The following is a 17651-nucleotide window of genomic DNA, read 5'->3' as shown; positions in this document are numbered from 1 at the left end:
CTGAAGGGCTGTGAAGACATCCTTCTCGGCTCAGTCCTTTCTCAGCACCCTCTGTGGTTAGATTATTCCTTGCAGATAGCAATCAACTGGAAGGAAGTGTGTGTCTAATTTGCATGAGATTATTTAAAACAAAAAAAAAGGCCTGCATTAGTCAGGGTGATGGTAAACAACGCAAAGAGATGCCTTTTATAATATAGCCGTGGCTCAGCTTTCAAAGCCAAATATAATTCACTTACAATTGGCAGTTTCCTTTATTGTTCCTTTTAACCTTTTGGATTCTGCATGGTCTTGATCTTGCTGCAACTCCAGAAGATCTAAAATGTTTGCCTTTCAAACTGGGGGGAGGTGAGGGTTGAGGGGGGGGGAATCTTCTATTATACTGATATGATTCTATTGACACAGTTGTCCCCAAAGACAATCCTATTAAGCACACGCCTTTAGATTTTGTGGCACTGTTGTACGCCCAAGAGAGATTGTGTTATATTTGGGTTGCTAAATTCATACTAGATAAGAGAAATTAACAAGACTGTGAATGCTTTTTAGATGCCGCTATGATGAAGGACTGTACATTCTTAGTGGAAGTTGTAGTGGGAGGCGAATGGTGGAAGCTGATGGACTCTAGAACTCAAATTGAGGTTTGTTGTCCATGAATCAGCACCAATCCAAGAAGAGCCAAGTAGTGGAAATATTCTTCTGCCATGATACACGGTGAACATAGTGACCTGGTGTCACTTACACCAGCACTTTCTCTTCTCTAAATAGCTGATGGGCTCTACTGAAGTATTGTCTCTGGGTAGTACCAAGACCCTTGGCTTCATTTTGGCTTAGGCAAGCCAGAAGGGACATAGGTGGAGGGAGGTCAAGTTATCTGAATTTGTTTAATAAAGAGCAGTCCAGCCATCGTGGTAAGTCAAGACAGGACACGGGGGAGGAGGGGTCGTGCAGGGAGGGTGGGCTAGATGGACCACTGGTCTGATCCGGTACAGAAATTCCCATGTCCTTATATTAATTATATAATTTTTTGCATTCCCAAGCCTGGAAAACAAAGTTAGACATACCTGAGTTTGGAAAAAATGCTACTGGGGTGTGTGGGGGTGTGTGAGGCAAATTTCAATCCAAAGTGAACTTTGATGGCTAAATTATATACCGCTGAGAAAATACTTTTACAAATATATTGTACATTTTTGTTAGCATTTGTGAAAAGTGCCACACTGACAGTGTTCAGTCTCTGTGCTTGATACAATCTTGTCCTCTGCTTATTAACAGGGGGACCAAAATGGTAGTGTTTTCTGTGATGCAGACATTTGTTGACGAGTAATGTGAATGAGACTACTTCATGGAGGCCACAGAATAGTCGTTGGATGGTAGCAACTTTCACTCCCTCCTGACTTGTGCTGGATTCAAACCAGCAACCTAGATATGAAAGGCTCCGTATCTCATTACCATTCACATGAGCTTTTCCTTCCCTGGTAAAACAGGATTTTGTAATGGAAATAGTGACACTGTCATGTCACTAGTGGGCATGACCAGAATAATGCAAGAAATTTTATCTGTAAAACTTTCTTTTTCCCAAACAGGCTGAGAATTGAGGGGGTGGGAAACAATGCACATTATTTCCTGTTCTTTTCATAGCCCGAAGATCTCAAGGACAAAGTATCCTCCATAACTAACTGTATGTTCCTCAATGTTAAATGTTATCATATCTCCTACCTTTGCATGGAAATAGAACAAAATGCCCCTTTTTAGAGAGAACCACGTTTGCAGCCAGCAGCTAATATTGGCTTGTGTGTCTGGCTCCAGCTTTATAAAATTCTACAGTTGCTCGTGATCTACAATGCTGGCATCTGCTTATGCTCTCTCTTCTATTGAATAATTATGAACTGGTTAAAGCCGTTCCTTTCTTATTAGGACTTTGCTTTCTAACATGGTTTAGATACCATAAATATTGCTACTGGGACTTTAAAATAGAAGCCTGAGTTGATGTAGACCATCTCTCTTTGTTTTTCATGTGTCTCTTTCTGAGTCTCTGCTCTGATGAGGCATGCATCCAACACAGGTGGAGTGTGTGTGTGTTGTCTGAGCACAAGACTGGGGGCTAGGAACGTGAGATTTAGTATCCTATTTCTGACACTGACAACTCCCTGTGACCTTGGACAAGTCACTTAATCTTTCTGTGCATCAGTTTTCCCATTGTAAAATTGGGATAATAATATGTAAGATAACAGGAATGTTATGAAGATCAGCTAATAAATATAAAACCCTCTGAAGATCAGAAGCATTGTCAGTGCTATGCATTAATAAGTAGTAGTCCAGAGACAGCCTCAAACACCTGCTTCTGGCAGTGGTGTTTGTGTTATGGATTAGCCTGTTCTATGTGGATGCACAACGTGCAGTCAGATTTCACATCCTAGGTTAACTTTTTCAAGCAGGAGTAATGCTCTTTGAATCCTGGATGTGTCCTATATTACTCCTCACTGTGATGTTAAGTGCTCTGGGGGGGAAGTTCCAAGCATTCTATCCGCCAATAGTACCAAGAATAACCATGCGGCAGTACTCTGCCAATCTCATGCTTGAGAAAAAGTGCTCCCTCTGATTTCTCTCCCCACTCTCAGCTTCATGCCATCTTTCTGGTTGTCCTGTCTGCTTGGAGCAGCTTTCCAAGGGAGCCAAGTGGCCTCTCTTCTCCTCCAGATCCCAGCCCCCTTGAAATTTGTTTCTTTTGCAAGCCCTGCTACTCTGATCATCTCACTCCCAGTATTTCAACACCTTCTTGCATAAGCACCCCCATGTGGTGGTGATGCCTGAGCTAGATTGTAAGCTCCTCAGGGCAGGAACCTGGCCTTTTACCTGCTTTTGTGTGCTGTATATGGCATTCCACAGACAGTGCACACTCTCCCAGGCCCCACATTGTGGTCTCCATCCTAGCACTGCATTCTTTTGCTAGAGCACATTTTCTCCTGTTGAAAAAGCCATCCAGCTGTGCTTGCTTCCTTCACAGATGCTGGTCATCATGAATCTTTCAGCTGCTGTTCTCTTTCCCCTCGTAGGGCAAATTCTCTCCATATGTTGTGGCCGCTTACAGATGGGCACCTTCGCATTTTCCAGTGACAGGAAAGACTGCACCACAATGTACCATGTGTGCAGCATGGCTACAGCGACATGCGAAATAAAAACCAGGCTGGCCTAGGGCAATGTAATCAGGCAGTAGTAGGCTGGGACAGTGCTAATCTGAAAGTTTGAGCTTGGCCTTGTTTTGATCTGTTTTGTTAGTTTTATTTCCTCCTTGCATTCTGTGTCCCATTCATACTAATCACAGGCAGTCCTGATTTTTTCTTTTTATTTCTGCATTTGTCATAAAATAAAGCAAATTATTCCCGTCTTTGGAAACGATCTAGACTAATTAGTCGTCTAACCCAATAATTAGTTTTTTGTTTCCCTGTCTGTTTTCATGCATTATTGTTGGTTTTTTCCCTGTTTTCTTTTTTTTTTTTACACCATTACAGATTAAAATGAGCCACATTTGCAGTTGATGGTATCTTTTTTTCGGGGGAAGAGTGGAGAATTGCAATAGAAAACTACTTCTAAAGCAGCAATAAACTCAAGGATAAATTAAGGAAATTGAATGAGCCACATTTGGAAGCAGTGTTGAGGCTAATATTCTGTCGCTTAAGGTTAAATTGCAACAGAGAGAAGAGAGGGAGTGATTTTAGTGAATCCAAAATCGGGGAGGCAGTGCTGCTCGAATCACTACCAAAATCCTTCTGCAGCTTGAAAGGGTTCTGCCAGGCTTGCAGATTTAATTACAGGCGCATCAAGTGAGTAAAGATGCTAAACTGATCTCGTTTCCTCTTCTCCCCCAGGACTGACAGATGAAGAAATTGACCTGGCTTTCCAGCAGTCGGGCACTACCACAGATGAGCCACAGTTCCTGGGTCCTTCCGCACAGCTGGTGCCAACGCAGCCCCCTCACCTTGTGCCCTACAGTAAGTAGCCTCTTGAAAGCACCTGGTCTTATCATTTTATGCAATGATTTTGCTATCCTATTCCCTATCTGCTTTCTTACCTCTGTACTCCTTTAATGATACTAGTTTGCAATGCTGAATCCCAGGAAACAGTGGAATCTGCTGTGGTTGTTTCTAGCAAATATCCCACTTGTTGTGAGAATCACATCCCTGATCTTACTTGAAATACACTTTTTAATTGTTGATGAAAGTGACATAAATACACAGCAGACACAATGACAAGATGGTGTCACACAAGGCAGCTGAGGTACAAGCTATATTAGTCCACAGACTAATGTGGTAAATTACAGTCTGTCCTTGCTTATGCTTAGGAAGCATGGTGTAGAGAGATCTAGTTTCTGTTCCCAACTCTGCCGCTGACTGGCTATATAGCTCTGGACAAGTCCCTTAACCTTTGTAGGCCTCATTTCTCCCCCCACCCTAAAATTGGGGGCTAGTACTTCCCTACCTCATAGGGGATTTATGAGATTGAATTCATTAATATTTGAATAGTAGAATAAGGTCCTTGGATAGAAGGTACTATAAAAGTGCAAAGTTATTTAGTTATTTATTTTACAACGGAACCTGTATAAGAGTTCACCTTTACTAGGCAAATTCCTGCTTTTAGGAATCCATCACAAACTATCCAGAAAGGTACTGAGTATAATTCTGCTCCATGTTCATTGGAAGACTTACCTCCCATAAGTGACTGATTTTTATAATTGATCCCTTGAGTAGTTGCTTAAGACAGATGAATAAAGAATTTCAGCAAACTAGATTGTAAGTTCTTCAGGGCATGGACTATGTCTTCCTAGTGTGTATGCAAAATCTAGAACAGGTCCCCACCTGTGATTGGGACTCTGGGTGCTATGGCATTACAAATAATTATAAATAATAATGGTGCTTATTTATCTTCAAAAACATTTTTCCTAGTGTTATCCAATCACACCCCCAATCTCAAAGAAGGACTGCAAAATGTTGGGATATACTGGGTATATGTGTATATATGGCTGTTATATTAAAATACACACACACACACCGTTTTTAAAGTCCCAGTGGAATCTCTGTAGACTTAAGATTTACGTATACTTTTTGCTAGGTTTGTTTTAAGATGCAAATGTATCTAAGCTCCATGCAATAAAAACCAAAATGCGCACACCATTAAAAATCCATCAAGAGGAACTGTTCAGCTCACATGTGTGGCTGGCAGTTTGAAAAGCAGTTCTTCCTTCACTTACCTGCCAGGTACCAAGGACTGAGCTTGTTATTGTTCCTACCAGTCAGTAGCTCCTAAAACAGTGTTATTGTGATGATGTTGATGCCCTCTGGTGTTGCAGGTAATGCACCCATCTACCCGTGTCCTTTCTGTGGTCCAGCAGATGGGGAGTCAGGTGACTTGGCTGCTATGCCTAGCTCTGTCACTGGTTTAGCTGTGTGACCTTGGGCAAATCACTTAACTTCTGTGCTTCAGGAACCCTCTCTTGAAACAGGGTTAATGTTACTTACCCTCCTTTGTAAAGTGGTTTCAGATCTTAGGATGAAATGCGCCATGTAAATGCTAAGTAGTGGTGTTATTGCCTAGTGAGGCATAAAGTGTTCCTATTGTTTGCACTGAACTTGGCGCTTTATTTAAGCCTCATGCAAGGTACAACATTGTTTAAACACAGTAGCGGAATTCGAGCACAGTTCCACACCCCGTGTGCTGACTTGCACTGGGTGGGAGTGGTTAGTTTACGGCACAATGTAGCTATCACTAGAGTTGGTCCAAAATGACCTCCCTCGTTCCAACATACCTTGAACTTTGGGGTGGCGAGAGGAAGGTTTGGAATGAGAGCTTTGCTGTCTGTAATGGGCTGCACAAGAATCTAGATTCCAGTGCCTCCAGACATTTGGGAAGGGGGGTTGAAATATGAATTTTGTGTCTCAATCTAATCTCTAGCTCTCATGGTCACAGAAAATAACCCCCAAACCAGACCCTCACTATCTTGGTCAGGGAAACTGTATTTAGCCCCATATTAGTGACAGCTGTGTCCAAGTGCAGTTTTAACCAGCTCAATTCAGGACCCAGCGCAGACAGGGTCTTTGCTCTGTTTATGTCATAGAGTCCCATTAAAACCACCAAAGCTGTGAAGAGGCACATAGGGTAAACTGGAAAACAATGCCAGCGTTGCCAGCCCTCACAACTTTATCACAAGCTTGGAGCGATATGGTGTTTCTCCAGCTCTTGTTGTTCCACGAATCGAGGCGAATCTCTGCTTTTTAAAAAAATGTATGTTTCTAGCTTTCCTGATTGCACAGATAAGCTTGAAAACATGGCCCCTAAAGGCTCAAAAATGAGAAGGCAAATGAGAAGAACTCAGAATCTCATAATTTTAAGCCAGTCTTGTGATTTTTTTCTTTGAGACCCGACTTTTGCTTTTTGAATGTTTGGGGTTGGCAACAGTGCGGGGTCTTCTACTTGTGAACCAAACACTATGTTCTCTAGCAATCCCAAAGCACATGGGATAGCACAAAGGGGGCCAGCTTAGGCAGTGTCCTACCCCTCTGTCCTTCCCTCATTGCTTCTTTGAAGACCCTTGTATGTACCCTGAGCCTCTAAGTGTGGTTATAAAAAGAATAATAGTGCAATGAAAAAGATGCATGCCTAACCTCACCCTTTGGTTGCATTGCTTTTGCCATTCCTCTTGCCCCTCCCTTGCTGGATGTTGTCTAGTTAGATATAGGCCTGTCTCCATATCTGCCCATACAGCGCTTTGCACGCTGTTGGAAATGCACAAGTAATAATCTATGAATTGCCTTATGGCTGGCGGGTTACACTCTGCTGCAGGACAGAGTGTCCCTGCAGACTTGGCCTGATGATCTTTTAAGGTAGCTTATTTGCTACAGGCAGCTTTATCTGTAAGACGGTGAGAGCTTGATGGATATTTCTTCAAAGGCCCACATCTGCCCCAGGTCAGTTGTTTCCATGATAGTTTACCAAGCCACTTAATCTTTGGTAGATTCATCAGGTGCTGCACTGTATAGGAAAGAACCCATTTCTGCTCTCTATCTACTCTATGTTCTTACATGACCCTCACCACCATAGTGTCTGAGCGCCTCTGTAGGTAGTGCTCAAAAGTACCCAAGGGACAAAACAGACCAGTCAGAGAGCTGAACTTAAATCCTCTGAGCCTCACCAGATTCCACTGTGCTTGGGCTCCTGCACTCTTGGTAACGCTGTCTGTTCTGAAGGAGATGATGCAGGAAACAAATTATACGATTTAAATACCTCTTGCTGCACAGATTGTGCTGGGAGTGGAGGCAGTAGAGTAAATTCTGATCTTTCATTGGCAATAGCTATTAGCCATATAAGTACTTAAAAAAAAAAAAAAAAAAAGCTTTGCAAGTCTTTAAAAATAGCATAGATCTTGCCAGAGGTAGAAGCTATCCCAGGTTTGTCTTTAGAGCAGCAACAGTAACTTTTGGGAGGCAGAGGGAATTAAATTCCTCAAGTTTCCAGTGATTGTCTTTGAGCTTGGTGCCTCCTGTACCGTTTCACCCCTTCTCCAGGGGGGTAATTCTTTCTCTCCTTTCCTGTACTTTTGCCAAGAGGTGTCAAAACTGCTTTAAAAAAAAAAAAAGCTTGATTTTGATTAATATAGAGAAACAAGACTTTGCCTGACTGATAATAAAACTGATAAATGACATTTGAATTACTTGTAGCGGTAATTTATTACATAAAATATCTTTTATTTGACATGCGATTAGTTGCTGGAAGCATCACTCAATCTGACTAGTTTAAACATGCTCTGAAATGAACCCCCAGTAAAAAAAACAACAACAACAAAAAACGGGCTGTCTGCTCCTGGTGTTATGAAATACACTAATCTGGGAGTGAGGACAAAAATCTGACTTTAAATATTTAAATGATTAATTGGGTTTATATTTTTTTACCTTTCTAGCCCCCTTAATTACAAGCAAACTCAGAGGAGTTTCTGAGATAGATGCGCAAAGCTGTTTGCTTATCACCCAGGGATTGTCTACGTCCCTTGCCATGACTCCATTCATGCAGATTTTATACAGACTTCCTGTGTGACCTTGGGCAAATACCTATCAAGCTATCACCGTCCAGTAGATGAAGCTGCCTGTAGCAAATGAGCTACCTTAAAAGATCACTTAAATGTTCCGTGCCTCAGTTTCCCCATCTGTAAAAGGGAGCAACATCCCTTCCATGCCTCACCGGGGCTTGTGAAGATTCATTAACATTTGAGACCCTCTGATAGAACACTTAATGGAAGTGGCAAGTGTTATTTTTCTCCTTTCCCCATGACTAGTTCAGAATAGAAGCTAGAGCACCACAACTGTGTGTCTCGGTGTAGTGCAATATTGGCCTATGGAAACCTTGAGTGGTGAGGGACAGATGGAAGCCTAGTATCTCCAGTGATGAATGAGGGAAGCACTACTCAGTTTCTGACTGAATATTAAGGTTTGAAGGACTTAGTGCTTTTCACCTCCTTCACATTAACTCATTGACCCTCACAGCACAAGTCTTACTATTCCCATTTTACAGATGGGGAAACTGAGGCACAGAGGTTAAGTCAAGGCAGTTGGCAAGTGCCCAAGAATGTAGAAGGAAGTCAGTGTAGGAGAACTCAGGAGTTTCAAGTCTCAATCCTGTGCTTAGATAACAATTAGTAGAGAGAGAGCCTGAGAGGGGATCTTAAGCACAATTCTGATTCCGTGTGGCCTTCCCCTCTTTGTAATATCACATGGTCGATGCAGAGTCCTCCCTGTGTCCCTCTCCAGTTTAGTTTCTCTCTCTCTCTCTCTCCTTTTTTTTTTTTTTGCCACAAGACAGAATTGTTTCACACATCTCTAAAACGAGTAAAATGGCATTTCAGCTTCTTGTCTTTATAGACTCTCTGAACTTTAGGAAAGATCATTCTGGTCCCTTTTCATTAATAATGAAAACCAGGGGGCAATAAAATGTTCTTAGCACAAGCATTACAGGAACACAGGGAGAGATGAGAGAGGTGAAAGGGCAAAGCTGACAGGGACCTACAGGTGTCTCTTAATTCCACCGGAGGTCAGAGAGCTGGGAGGTAGGTGGGGACAACTAGGGGAGGCCTGACAGTCCATGCACAGGGCACATTTGGGACCTACAGCACCTCTGGGATTAATTAACCCTGTATGGTTGGGAGCTCACCATCGATTGAGTTACTTTGTCATGGAAGGATGTTTTTAGTTTGGGGTTCAGTGCAAATAACTGGAAATCCAAGGAGATCCAGGGTTCAAATCCAAACAGAGCCACTGATCCCCAAGAGTGACACTAGATTTCCTTTTGTCTGATTCCAGCCCTAGTTGTGATGAGATGAGATTTGGGATGAGAAATGGGATTAGAAAAGTTGTGTTATTAAGAACTGGGTGTCGTATCTTGAGCAGAGTTCTAGAGACATTAAAAAGGATAAATAAGAGATTCTCAAATGCTAAAGCTGCAGGTGCTGCGCTCACAGAAATTGTTGGTTCCCCACTCATTTAGCTCTGCAAACTACTGTTGTTCATCCATTCCACCAGTTCAAGTGGCACAGGCTTTGTTCTGATTCATTCAGATTTCCACTTGGTGGATATGCTGGGAACCATGTCGTAAGGTAGCAGGTTCCCATGATGCCTCCTTAATGGGCACATTTTCTATCTGTAGAGCCTGGGGGGCTGGGGTTCAGAAGAATTCCTGCAATGAGACACCTGCAAGAAGGGTGTCTCCCCCCCAACTCCTTTTTGGGTCAGGACCCCTACAATTACAACATCGTGAAATTTCAGATTTAAATAGCTGAAATCATGAAATTCATGATTTTTAAAATCCTATGGCCGTGAAATTGAACAAAATGGACCATGAGTTTGGTAGGGCTCTAGCACTGAGCAAGCGAGATAGAAGAGAGGCAGGTTTCCAGTTATCTCCACCAATTAATCCTCTCTCCCCCAGTTTGGAGGGGAGACTACGTTTCCTAAATGCTAGTAGGTTACGTGAAAATTTGGATCTGTCTGGTTAGAGGCTGCCTGCCAGCCTTCGCCTCTTTAGTGTCTGGCCGCATCCTGCGACCAAACTTTAGGAAAGATCATTGCATCCTCTTTATTATTCATGAAAACCAGGGGCAGTACAAGATTCTTAGCAAGAGTGTTATGGGAGCCTGCAAGGGGAAGGTGAAAGGGTGAAGCTGGTGGAGAACTACAGGTGTCTCCTGATTCTACTTGCAGGAGAGGAGCAGACTGAATCTTTGGGTACGTCTACACTACGGGATTATTCCGATTTTACATAAACCGGTTTAGTAAAACAGATTGTATAAAATCGAGTGCATGCGGCCACACTAAGCACATTAATTCGGTGGTGTGCGTCCACGGTCCGAGGCTAGCATCGATTTCTGGAGCGTTGCACTGTGGGTAGCTATTCCGTAGCTATCCCATAGTTCCCGCAGTCTCCCCTGCCCCTTGAAATTCTGGGTTGAGATCCCAGTGCCTGATGGGGCAAAAATCATTGTCGCGGGTGGTTCTGGGTAAATGTCATCACTCATTCCTTCCTCCGGGAAAGCAACGGCAGACAATCATTTCGTGCCCTTTTTCCCTGGATTGCCCTGGCAGACGCCATAGCATGGCAACCATGGAGCCTGTTTTGCCTCTTGTCACTGTCACCGTATGTGTAATAGATGCCGCTGACAGAGGCGATTCAGCAGCGCTACACAGCAGTATTCATTTGCTTTTGCATGATAGCAGAGATGGTTATCAGCTGTTCTGTACCATCTACCATACTCTTGTAAATTGGCTATGAGATGATGGTTACCAGTCCTTTTGTGCTGTATTCTCTGCTGCTGTCATAGGTGCCCCTGGCTGAGATCGGCCGGGGGTGCAAAAGACAAGCAGAGATGGTTACCAGTCATATTGCACCGTCTGCTGCTATCATGGGTGTCCCTGGCTGAGATCGGCTGGGGGTGCAAAAGACAAAAATGGGAATGACTTCCTGAGTCAATCCCTCCTTTATGGTATCTAAAAATAGAATCAGTCCTGCCTAGAGTATGGGGCAAGTGTACTAGAGAAGCAGTGTATCAGAGAACCAGAGAGCACAGCCCCTCCATGTCAGATCCCGCTGAAATGATGAGCTGCATGCCATTCACAGGGGGTGCCCCTGCAACAACCCCACCTGTTGATTCCCTCCTCCCCCAGCCTTCCTGGGCTACCGTTGCAGTGTCCCCCCATTTGTGTGATGAAGTAATAAAGAATGCAGGAATAAGAAACAGTGACTTGTTAGTGAGATAAAATGAGGGGAAGGCAGCCTCCAGCTGCTATGATAGTCCAGACAGGACATTAAGCAGTGTGGGGGAGAGGAGCCCAGCATCCCACTGCTCTGATAGTCCAAGCAGTACAGAATCTTTTCTTTACACATGAAGGGCAGGAGCTGATGGAGCTCAGCCCCCTATTGCTATGATGAAGATGGTTACCAGCCATTCTGTACCATCTACTAGGAATGACCAGGAGTTTTTTACCCAGGCGCCCCCGGCCGACCTCACCTGAGGCCAGCCAGGAGCACTCACGGGCTGATGATGAGGACAGGTACTAGTCCTATTGTGCAGCACCATCTGCCACAAGGCTGATGATGAGGACGGTTACCAGTCATATTGCACCATCTACCACCAGCGAGGGGGAAAGAGGATACTGCAATTGAGTGCCGCAGCATCGCGTGTACCAGCAGCATTCAGTAGACATAGGGTGACATTTAGAAGAGTCAAGAGACAATTTTTTTCCCTTTTACTTCTGGGGGTGGGTGGGAGCTGTAAATTGACGAGCTATGCCCTGAACCACCGCGGACAATGTGTTTGACCCTACAGGCATTTGGAGCTCAGCCAAGAATGCAAATGCTTTTCGGAGACTGCAGGAACTGTGGGATAGCTTGAGTCCTCAGTCCCCCTCCCTCCATGAGCGTCCATTTGATTCTTTGGCTTTCTGTTAACGCTTGTCACGCAGCAGTGCGCTGAGTCCCTGCTATGGCGTCTGTCTGGAGATTTTTTAAAAATGCTTTGGAATTTCGTCTTCTGTAACGGAGCTCCGATAGAACAGATTTGCCTGCCCATACAGCGATCACATCCATACGGTCCATGCTGGAGCTCTTTTTGGATTTTGATTTCGGACTGCATCGCCACCCGGGCTGATCGGCGCTCCAGGCTGGGCAAACAGGAAATGATATTCAAAAGTTCGCGGGGCTTTTCCTGTCTACCTGGCCACTGCATCCGAGTTCAGATTGCTGTCCAGAGCGGTCAGTGGTGCACTGTGGGATACCGCCCGGAGGCCAATACCGTCGATTTGCGGCCACACTAACCCTAAACCGATATGGTAATACCGATATTAGCGCTACTCCTCTCGTTAGGGAGGAGTACAGAAACCGGTTTAAAGAGCCCTTTATATCGATATAAAGGGCCTCTTAGTGTGGACGGGTGTGGCGTTAAATCAGTTTAACGCTCCTAAAACCAGTTTACACCTTCTCTAGTTGTTTTAGTGCATATTCCAGCTCTGCTACCTCTGGCATGTCTTGGCCCTTGCTCTTAATTCAGCCAAGAAAGCCATGGAATCCCCATTAGTGCCTGTATTCTAAGGAAGCCATCCATAAAGACTGACACACAATACTTCTAGCTAGTCCTGCTTGTAAACCCACTTAGCCCCTCCCCAGCATTCAGGAGTTTCCCCCCACTTCTAGAGAACATTGCTCCTTTCTCTACCTCTCCTCCACTTCCTGAGATTTCTTCTCCTTCCCCAGTTTCAGAAACAATGATCTGTGAAAGTGCTCACAGCTTTCTCTTATGGGGTAGACTAAACTAATACTAAGTGCAAACACTTGCCAGGGTCAATGCAGCAGAGATTTGAGAGTCCTCTCCAAGAAAAGAGCAGGTAGCTGATGTGACTCTTAATTGCCGGTGTGATTTTGATCCCCTCCTCACTCTCTCTGGAGTTACCCTGAAGTCCCTGTTAAGCTTTAGGAAACAGGAGTTGACACCACCCTGCCCACCTTTGCCTGAATTAGGTGTTTGGGTGAGATGCATGCAAATCCCCAAAGGCCTCGCCGCGTGCAAGTTCTGACCATGCCTCTCTCTTGCTTTTGGCTATTAGGTCCCCCGGGCTCTAGATGGCGAGACTATGGTGCTTTGGCGATCATTATGGCAGGGATTGCCTTTGGCTTCCACCAGCTCTACAAGGTAAGCGGTGCTCTCCCTACTCCCCTAAGGTGCCTCGGTGCTCTGGAACAACCATGGTAATGCTTCCCATGTCCCATGCTGGCTCTTGGTTGTGATGAAATCCTTGGAGCCACTGCTCTTATCAGTTCTCCTTTGGGTGTATGTGTGGAGCTGTATGGACAGTCTGACGTGGAAATGCAGCAAGTGGTGAGCAGGTCTCTTAGACAAATAATAATCATACCTAGTGCTTATCTACTGCTTAGCATCAGCAGATCTCAAAGTGCTTTACAAATTAGGTCAGTATCATTATCCCCATTTTTTACAAATGGGGAAACTGGCATAGGGAGATGAAGTGACTTGCCCAAGGTCACCCAGCAGGCCAGTGGCAGAACCAGGAATAGAACCCAGGTGTCCCGAGTCCAGTCCATTGCTCTAACCACTAGATCACATTGCCTCCATGAACTAGAGACGCATCTCCTTTGGCTGGTCAGAAGGTTGAAGGGAAGGTTTTTAACTCCAGCTCTGTCAGCTTCCCAGTGGATGTGTATAGCAAGTGTGTAGACATACACACCCACCCTGCATTTGTCTGGCTGGACATATTCTCATTCCCTGTCACTAAAGACCTGTTCCCCAATTCAGTATGGAGTAACATGATAGAGGCTGTTGAGAGAGAACCCAACACATTGGTTATATAGCAAGGCGTGGGGCAAAGGCTAAGTGACTCCAGCAATAGTGGAGTGCAGCAGCCACTCACTCTGGTACATTATGTTTCATTTGTAAAGCCTGTGTGTGATTTGGGAGGTTGGAATGAGATGGAAAGTAACAATTGGCTTATTAAAGATTTAAAAAAAAAATTGGGCAAATTGATGTGCTTGGCAAGGCCCATGTTTAAAGCTAAAAGTTTTTTTTTAAACACCCTTGATCTTTTTTATGTTTTCCTTTTATTAATTACCTTGGCCTGGGGAAGGTCAGTGTGGGGAGTATGTCCAGGATTGCACGAGGTAGCTCGTTAGATGGCTGTTCAGATTGTCCCCTTGCTCCTGACTCTTTATGTTGAGCAATGATGCTGGCCTTCCTGGTCCATTCAGTACTGTAAAGGTTGGTGTGTGGGGGGGTTGATAAATGCCCAGAGTGGCGCCGAGGAAGGAGCTACTGGTCCTTATTGGATTCATAAAGGCTGGCCTGGAGGGCCTTATTGCTATTGTAAAATGACAACTACCACAAATGTCAATTTTTTTTATTTAAAATTTCTGACACAGTCTCAGTGGTGGTGACAATAGACTGCCATGCTCTTTGTGTGCAGATCCCCTCTCCACCTCTCCATCCAGACCAGAGGTCGGCAACCTTCGGCACGCGGCCCATCAGGGTAATCCGCTGGCAGGCCACATGCCGAAGTTTGCTGACCCCAGTCCAGACATACAAGACACCTTGGTTATCCAGCAGAGGATCCTGTTCCCTTATGGGAGCCAAAGATACCTTGGGTCAGCTCCCCAAGTGCAACTGGTGCATAAATTCCTTTGTCCGATGATTCGATTTTTGTGCTTGTGCTAGCGGGCCTTATCTGAAAAATAAAGACACCCTGCCAAGCCATAGGTATGAGTGTTCCAGGAAGTTCAGAACAGAACCTTTTGTTCGTTGCACTTTATGATTTCTATGGGAGTCATCAGAAGCAGCAGCAAAGAGTCTTGTGGCACCTTATAGACTAACAGACGTTCTGGAGCATGAGCTTTCGTGGGTGAATACCCACTTCGTTGGATGCATGCATGCATCCGACGAAGTGGGTATTCACCCACGAAAGCTCATGCTCCAGAATGTCTGTTAGTCTATAAGGTGCCACAAGACTCTTTGCTGCTTTTACAGATCCAGACTAACACGGCTACCCCTCTGATATCAGAAGCAGCTTGCTTCTCAGAATAGTGGATGGAAGAAAGTGGAGTGACTGTGTGTGCGAATGAGAGCTATCTGTGGAGACAGCTTCATCTCTATATAACCAACAGCACTGCGTTCAAGAGGAGGATGTTGCTATCCCACACCCCTCTGGCCTTTCTCAGGCCTTTGAATATGTCTCTCTGGAAGCATGTACACCAAAAGCCGGGATACAAGGGAGCAGTTAGACAAGCTGTTCCCTTGTAATTGAGGCTGTTTCTGCATCCTGGCTAGCCTCCTCTCTCCTTTATCCCTCTTGCCCCAATCATGCAATGTCTGAATGTGCTCTTGTTACACTCCACACTCAGTTCAAGTGTGCTATGCCCCAGGAGCGGTTGCAGTAATTAGGGATGGCTACAAACATATTAGATCAAGTCCATCCCTTACAAGGGGAGGTTGAGTTTGATTTCACTGCTACTGTGTATGCTGTCAGTGAGCTGCCACCACTCCTCTAGCATCCTGACACCTCTGTATCAGCACCTCCCTTGCCCCTGCCTTCATGGCTTTCTGCCTCCATTCTTGTTACCTCAGATCCCCTCTACCTTTGCTCCATCTCCTCTGCTCTCTCATTCCCATTTTCCCAGATCTCTGCTCTTTACCGCCACTATCCTGCCTCCCCGTCTCTATACTCTCTGTCATTTCCCCTTCCCTCTACTCTTATGCCCCCTGGACCCTGCATATCTGTTCTCCCCTCTTCTCCCTGCTCTGCATCTTCTGCCTTGTGGGTACATCTGGAGTCACATGAGAGGTGAGTGCAGTGGCATTGAAATCCTTCTGGATGTAGGTAGGGAAGCGGGTGTAGGCTGAGAATTTTCCTAAATACAGCCAAAGACCTTCCCTCAGTGCCTCAGGAAAAAAGATCACAAAACTCCTACCATCCTGTTTTCTTGTGACTTATGTGAATGCCTTCTTCCAGGGGACCCCTCACCTCACATCTGTGATCATGGTAGTTTGTGGGATGGGGGTAGAGATGTCTGGTAAGCTGTGAGGTGCTTGGGGTGGGTTAGAAGGAACCCCTTGCATATTCCCATCTCTTAACAACGTCTCCCTGCTCTGTGCAGAAATACCTGCTCCCTCTCATCATGGGAGGCAAAGAAGACAGAAAACAACTTCAGAGGATTGAGGCGAACATTTCCGAGATGAGTGGCAGCGTGACACAGACAGGTAAAGATTAATGACTCCATCAATTCGCCCCTCAAAGCCCTTCTCCCTGCATCCTCCATCTACCCAGGCGCCCCCCCTCCATCTCCACTTTATGTGGTGACTTCATTTATCTGCTCTGAGAATCTGTTCACATTTGCAAATGAAGCTGCCGTCATTTCGGTTTAATTTGAAATTGCTTGTTTACTGTCGGCGCGGCCTCAATTAATTATGTTTTTACGGAAAGGCTCCCAACCTCAGAATATTAATAAGGGGAATAAAATGACAGCCTTTCGGAGGGCTGTAAAGTTCATTTTTAATTTCTGCTTCTCTGAGGTTTTCAGGGGCTTTTTTTTTGGTAGTTTCTCCCCCCGTTGCCTCTAAGAATCCAAAGCAGGGTCAAGAGAGTCTGTAATTACTGTGCCTCCACTGACACCAGCCACCTTCTCTGTTATTGACTCCATAGGGCGCCTGTTCATTACCCAGTGCCCTAATGATGGCCCAGATTAGCTGTTACCTGTCACGCCAATAAAGTTTTTTTTTTTTTATCAACTTGTTTACTGGATGGAAACTCCAGATAAAACCACCAAAACTGTAGGCAGTTCCCCTCCATCCAGACACAAGTTCCTGTTCCAGTAGAAGTTTTCCAGTGGGGAGAGGAGAGGGTGCTAAATGTGTGTCCAGCTGCTGGGAGAAGAGAGAGCATGGCAGGTTTGTTACTGCCATCGTGGGGTGAAAGAGCAGATGGTCTGATGGTGGGAGGATATTAACTGGACCTGCTGGTGGAGGAAGTGATAAAAGAGGCTTGCCTTCTTTTCTCACTGCATCCTGGGATTGATCCAGGCACCTGTCTGTTTCCAGACTAGAGATAAACCCCAAATATCATGTGCCTGTGTGAGGCCTGAGGTAGATAAATGATACAAACGTATAAATTCAGAGAGATGTACAAATCATAAACTGATATAATTAGAAGGGAGAGGTTTTGGACGGATATACTGTGGGCTATAGACATCTATACAATGGAAAGATAAACTAGAAATACTGGAGGTTAGATGCAGTGCAGGTAGATTACCCAGAGTGCAGATAATTTATATGGATTAGAGCGAGCGGGCGTCTGTAGATAAATTAGATATAGCAGGAATAGAGGCATCTTGTAGCTAGACAGCAGGAAGGACACGTGTGTGTGTGTATATGTATGTCTCAGTTTAACAGAAACTCTCCTGCTTTTTCATCCCACAGTGACTCAGTTGCAGAAGACTTTAGCCTCCGTTCAGGAACTGCTGATGCAGCAACAGCAGAAAATCCAGGAGCTCACCCAAGAGCTGACTGCCGCCAAGGTACTCACCTCCATCTCTTTGCTAGGCTACCCTTCAGAAATTCTCATGCCCTTTTT

At 44.9% G+C, this 17651-nt stretch overlaps 1 protein-coding gene across 2 annotated transcripts in view; it reads left to right on the top strand.

Moving 5' to 3' along the window:
* Positions 1–17651, top strand: part of PEX14 (peroxisomal biogenesis factor 14) — a 101104-nt gene that overhangs the window by 73375 nt on the left and 10078 nt on the right. For both annotated transcript variants that reach the window (XM_039509588.1, XM_039509589.1), the window contains 4 exons: positions 3861–3983; positions 13128–13213; positions 16180–16282; positions 17498–17595. In XM_039509588.1, coding sequence (XP_039365522.1) covers positions 3861–3983; positions 13128–13213; positions 16180–16282; positions 17498–17595 — 410 coding nt within the window. The remainder of the gene's footprint in view (positions 1–3860; positions 3984–13127; positions 13214–16179; positions 16283–17497; positions 17596–17651) is intronic.

This window comes from Mauremys reevesii, linkage group 21 (genome assembly GCF_016161935.1).
Source record: "Mauremys reevesii isolate NIE-2019 linkage group 21, ASM1616193v1, whole genome shotgun sequence".
Lineage (NCBI taxonomy): Eukaryota > Metazoa > Chordata > Testudines > Geoemydidae > Mauremys > Mauremys reevesii.
Note: the sequence above shows the minus strand (reverse complement) of the source record. Positions and strands in the feature narration are given on the sequence as shown.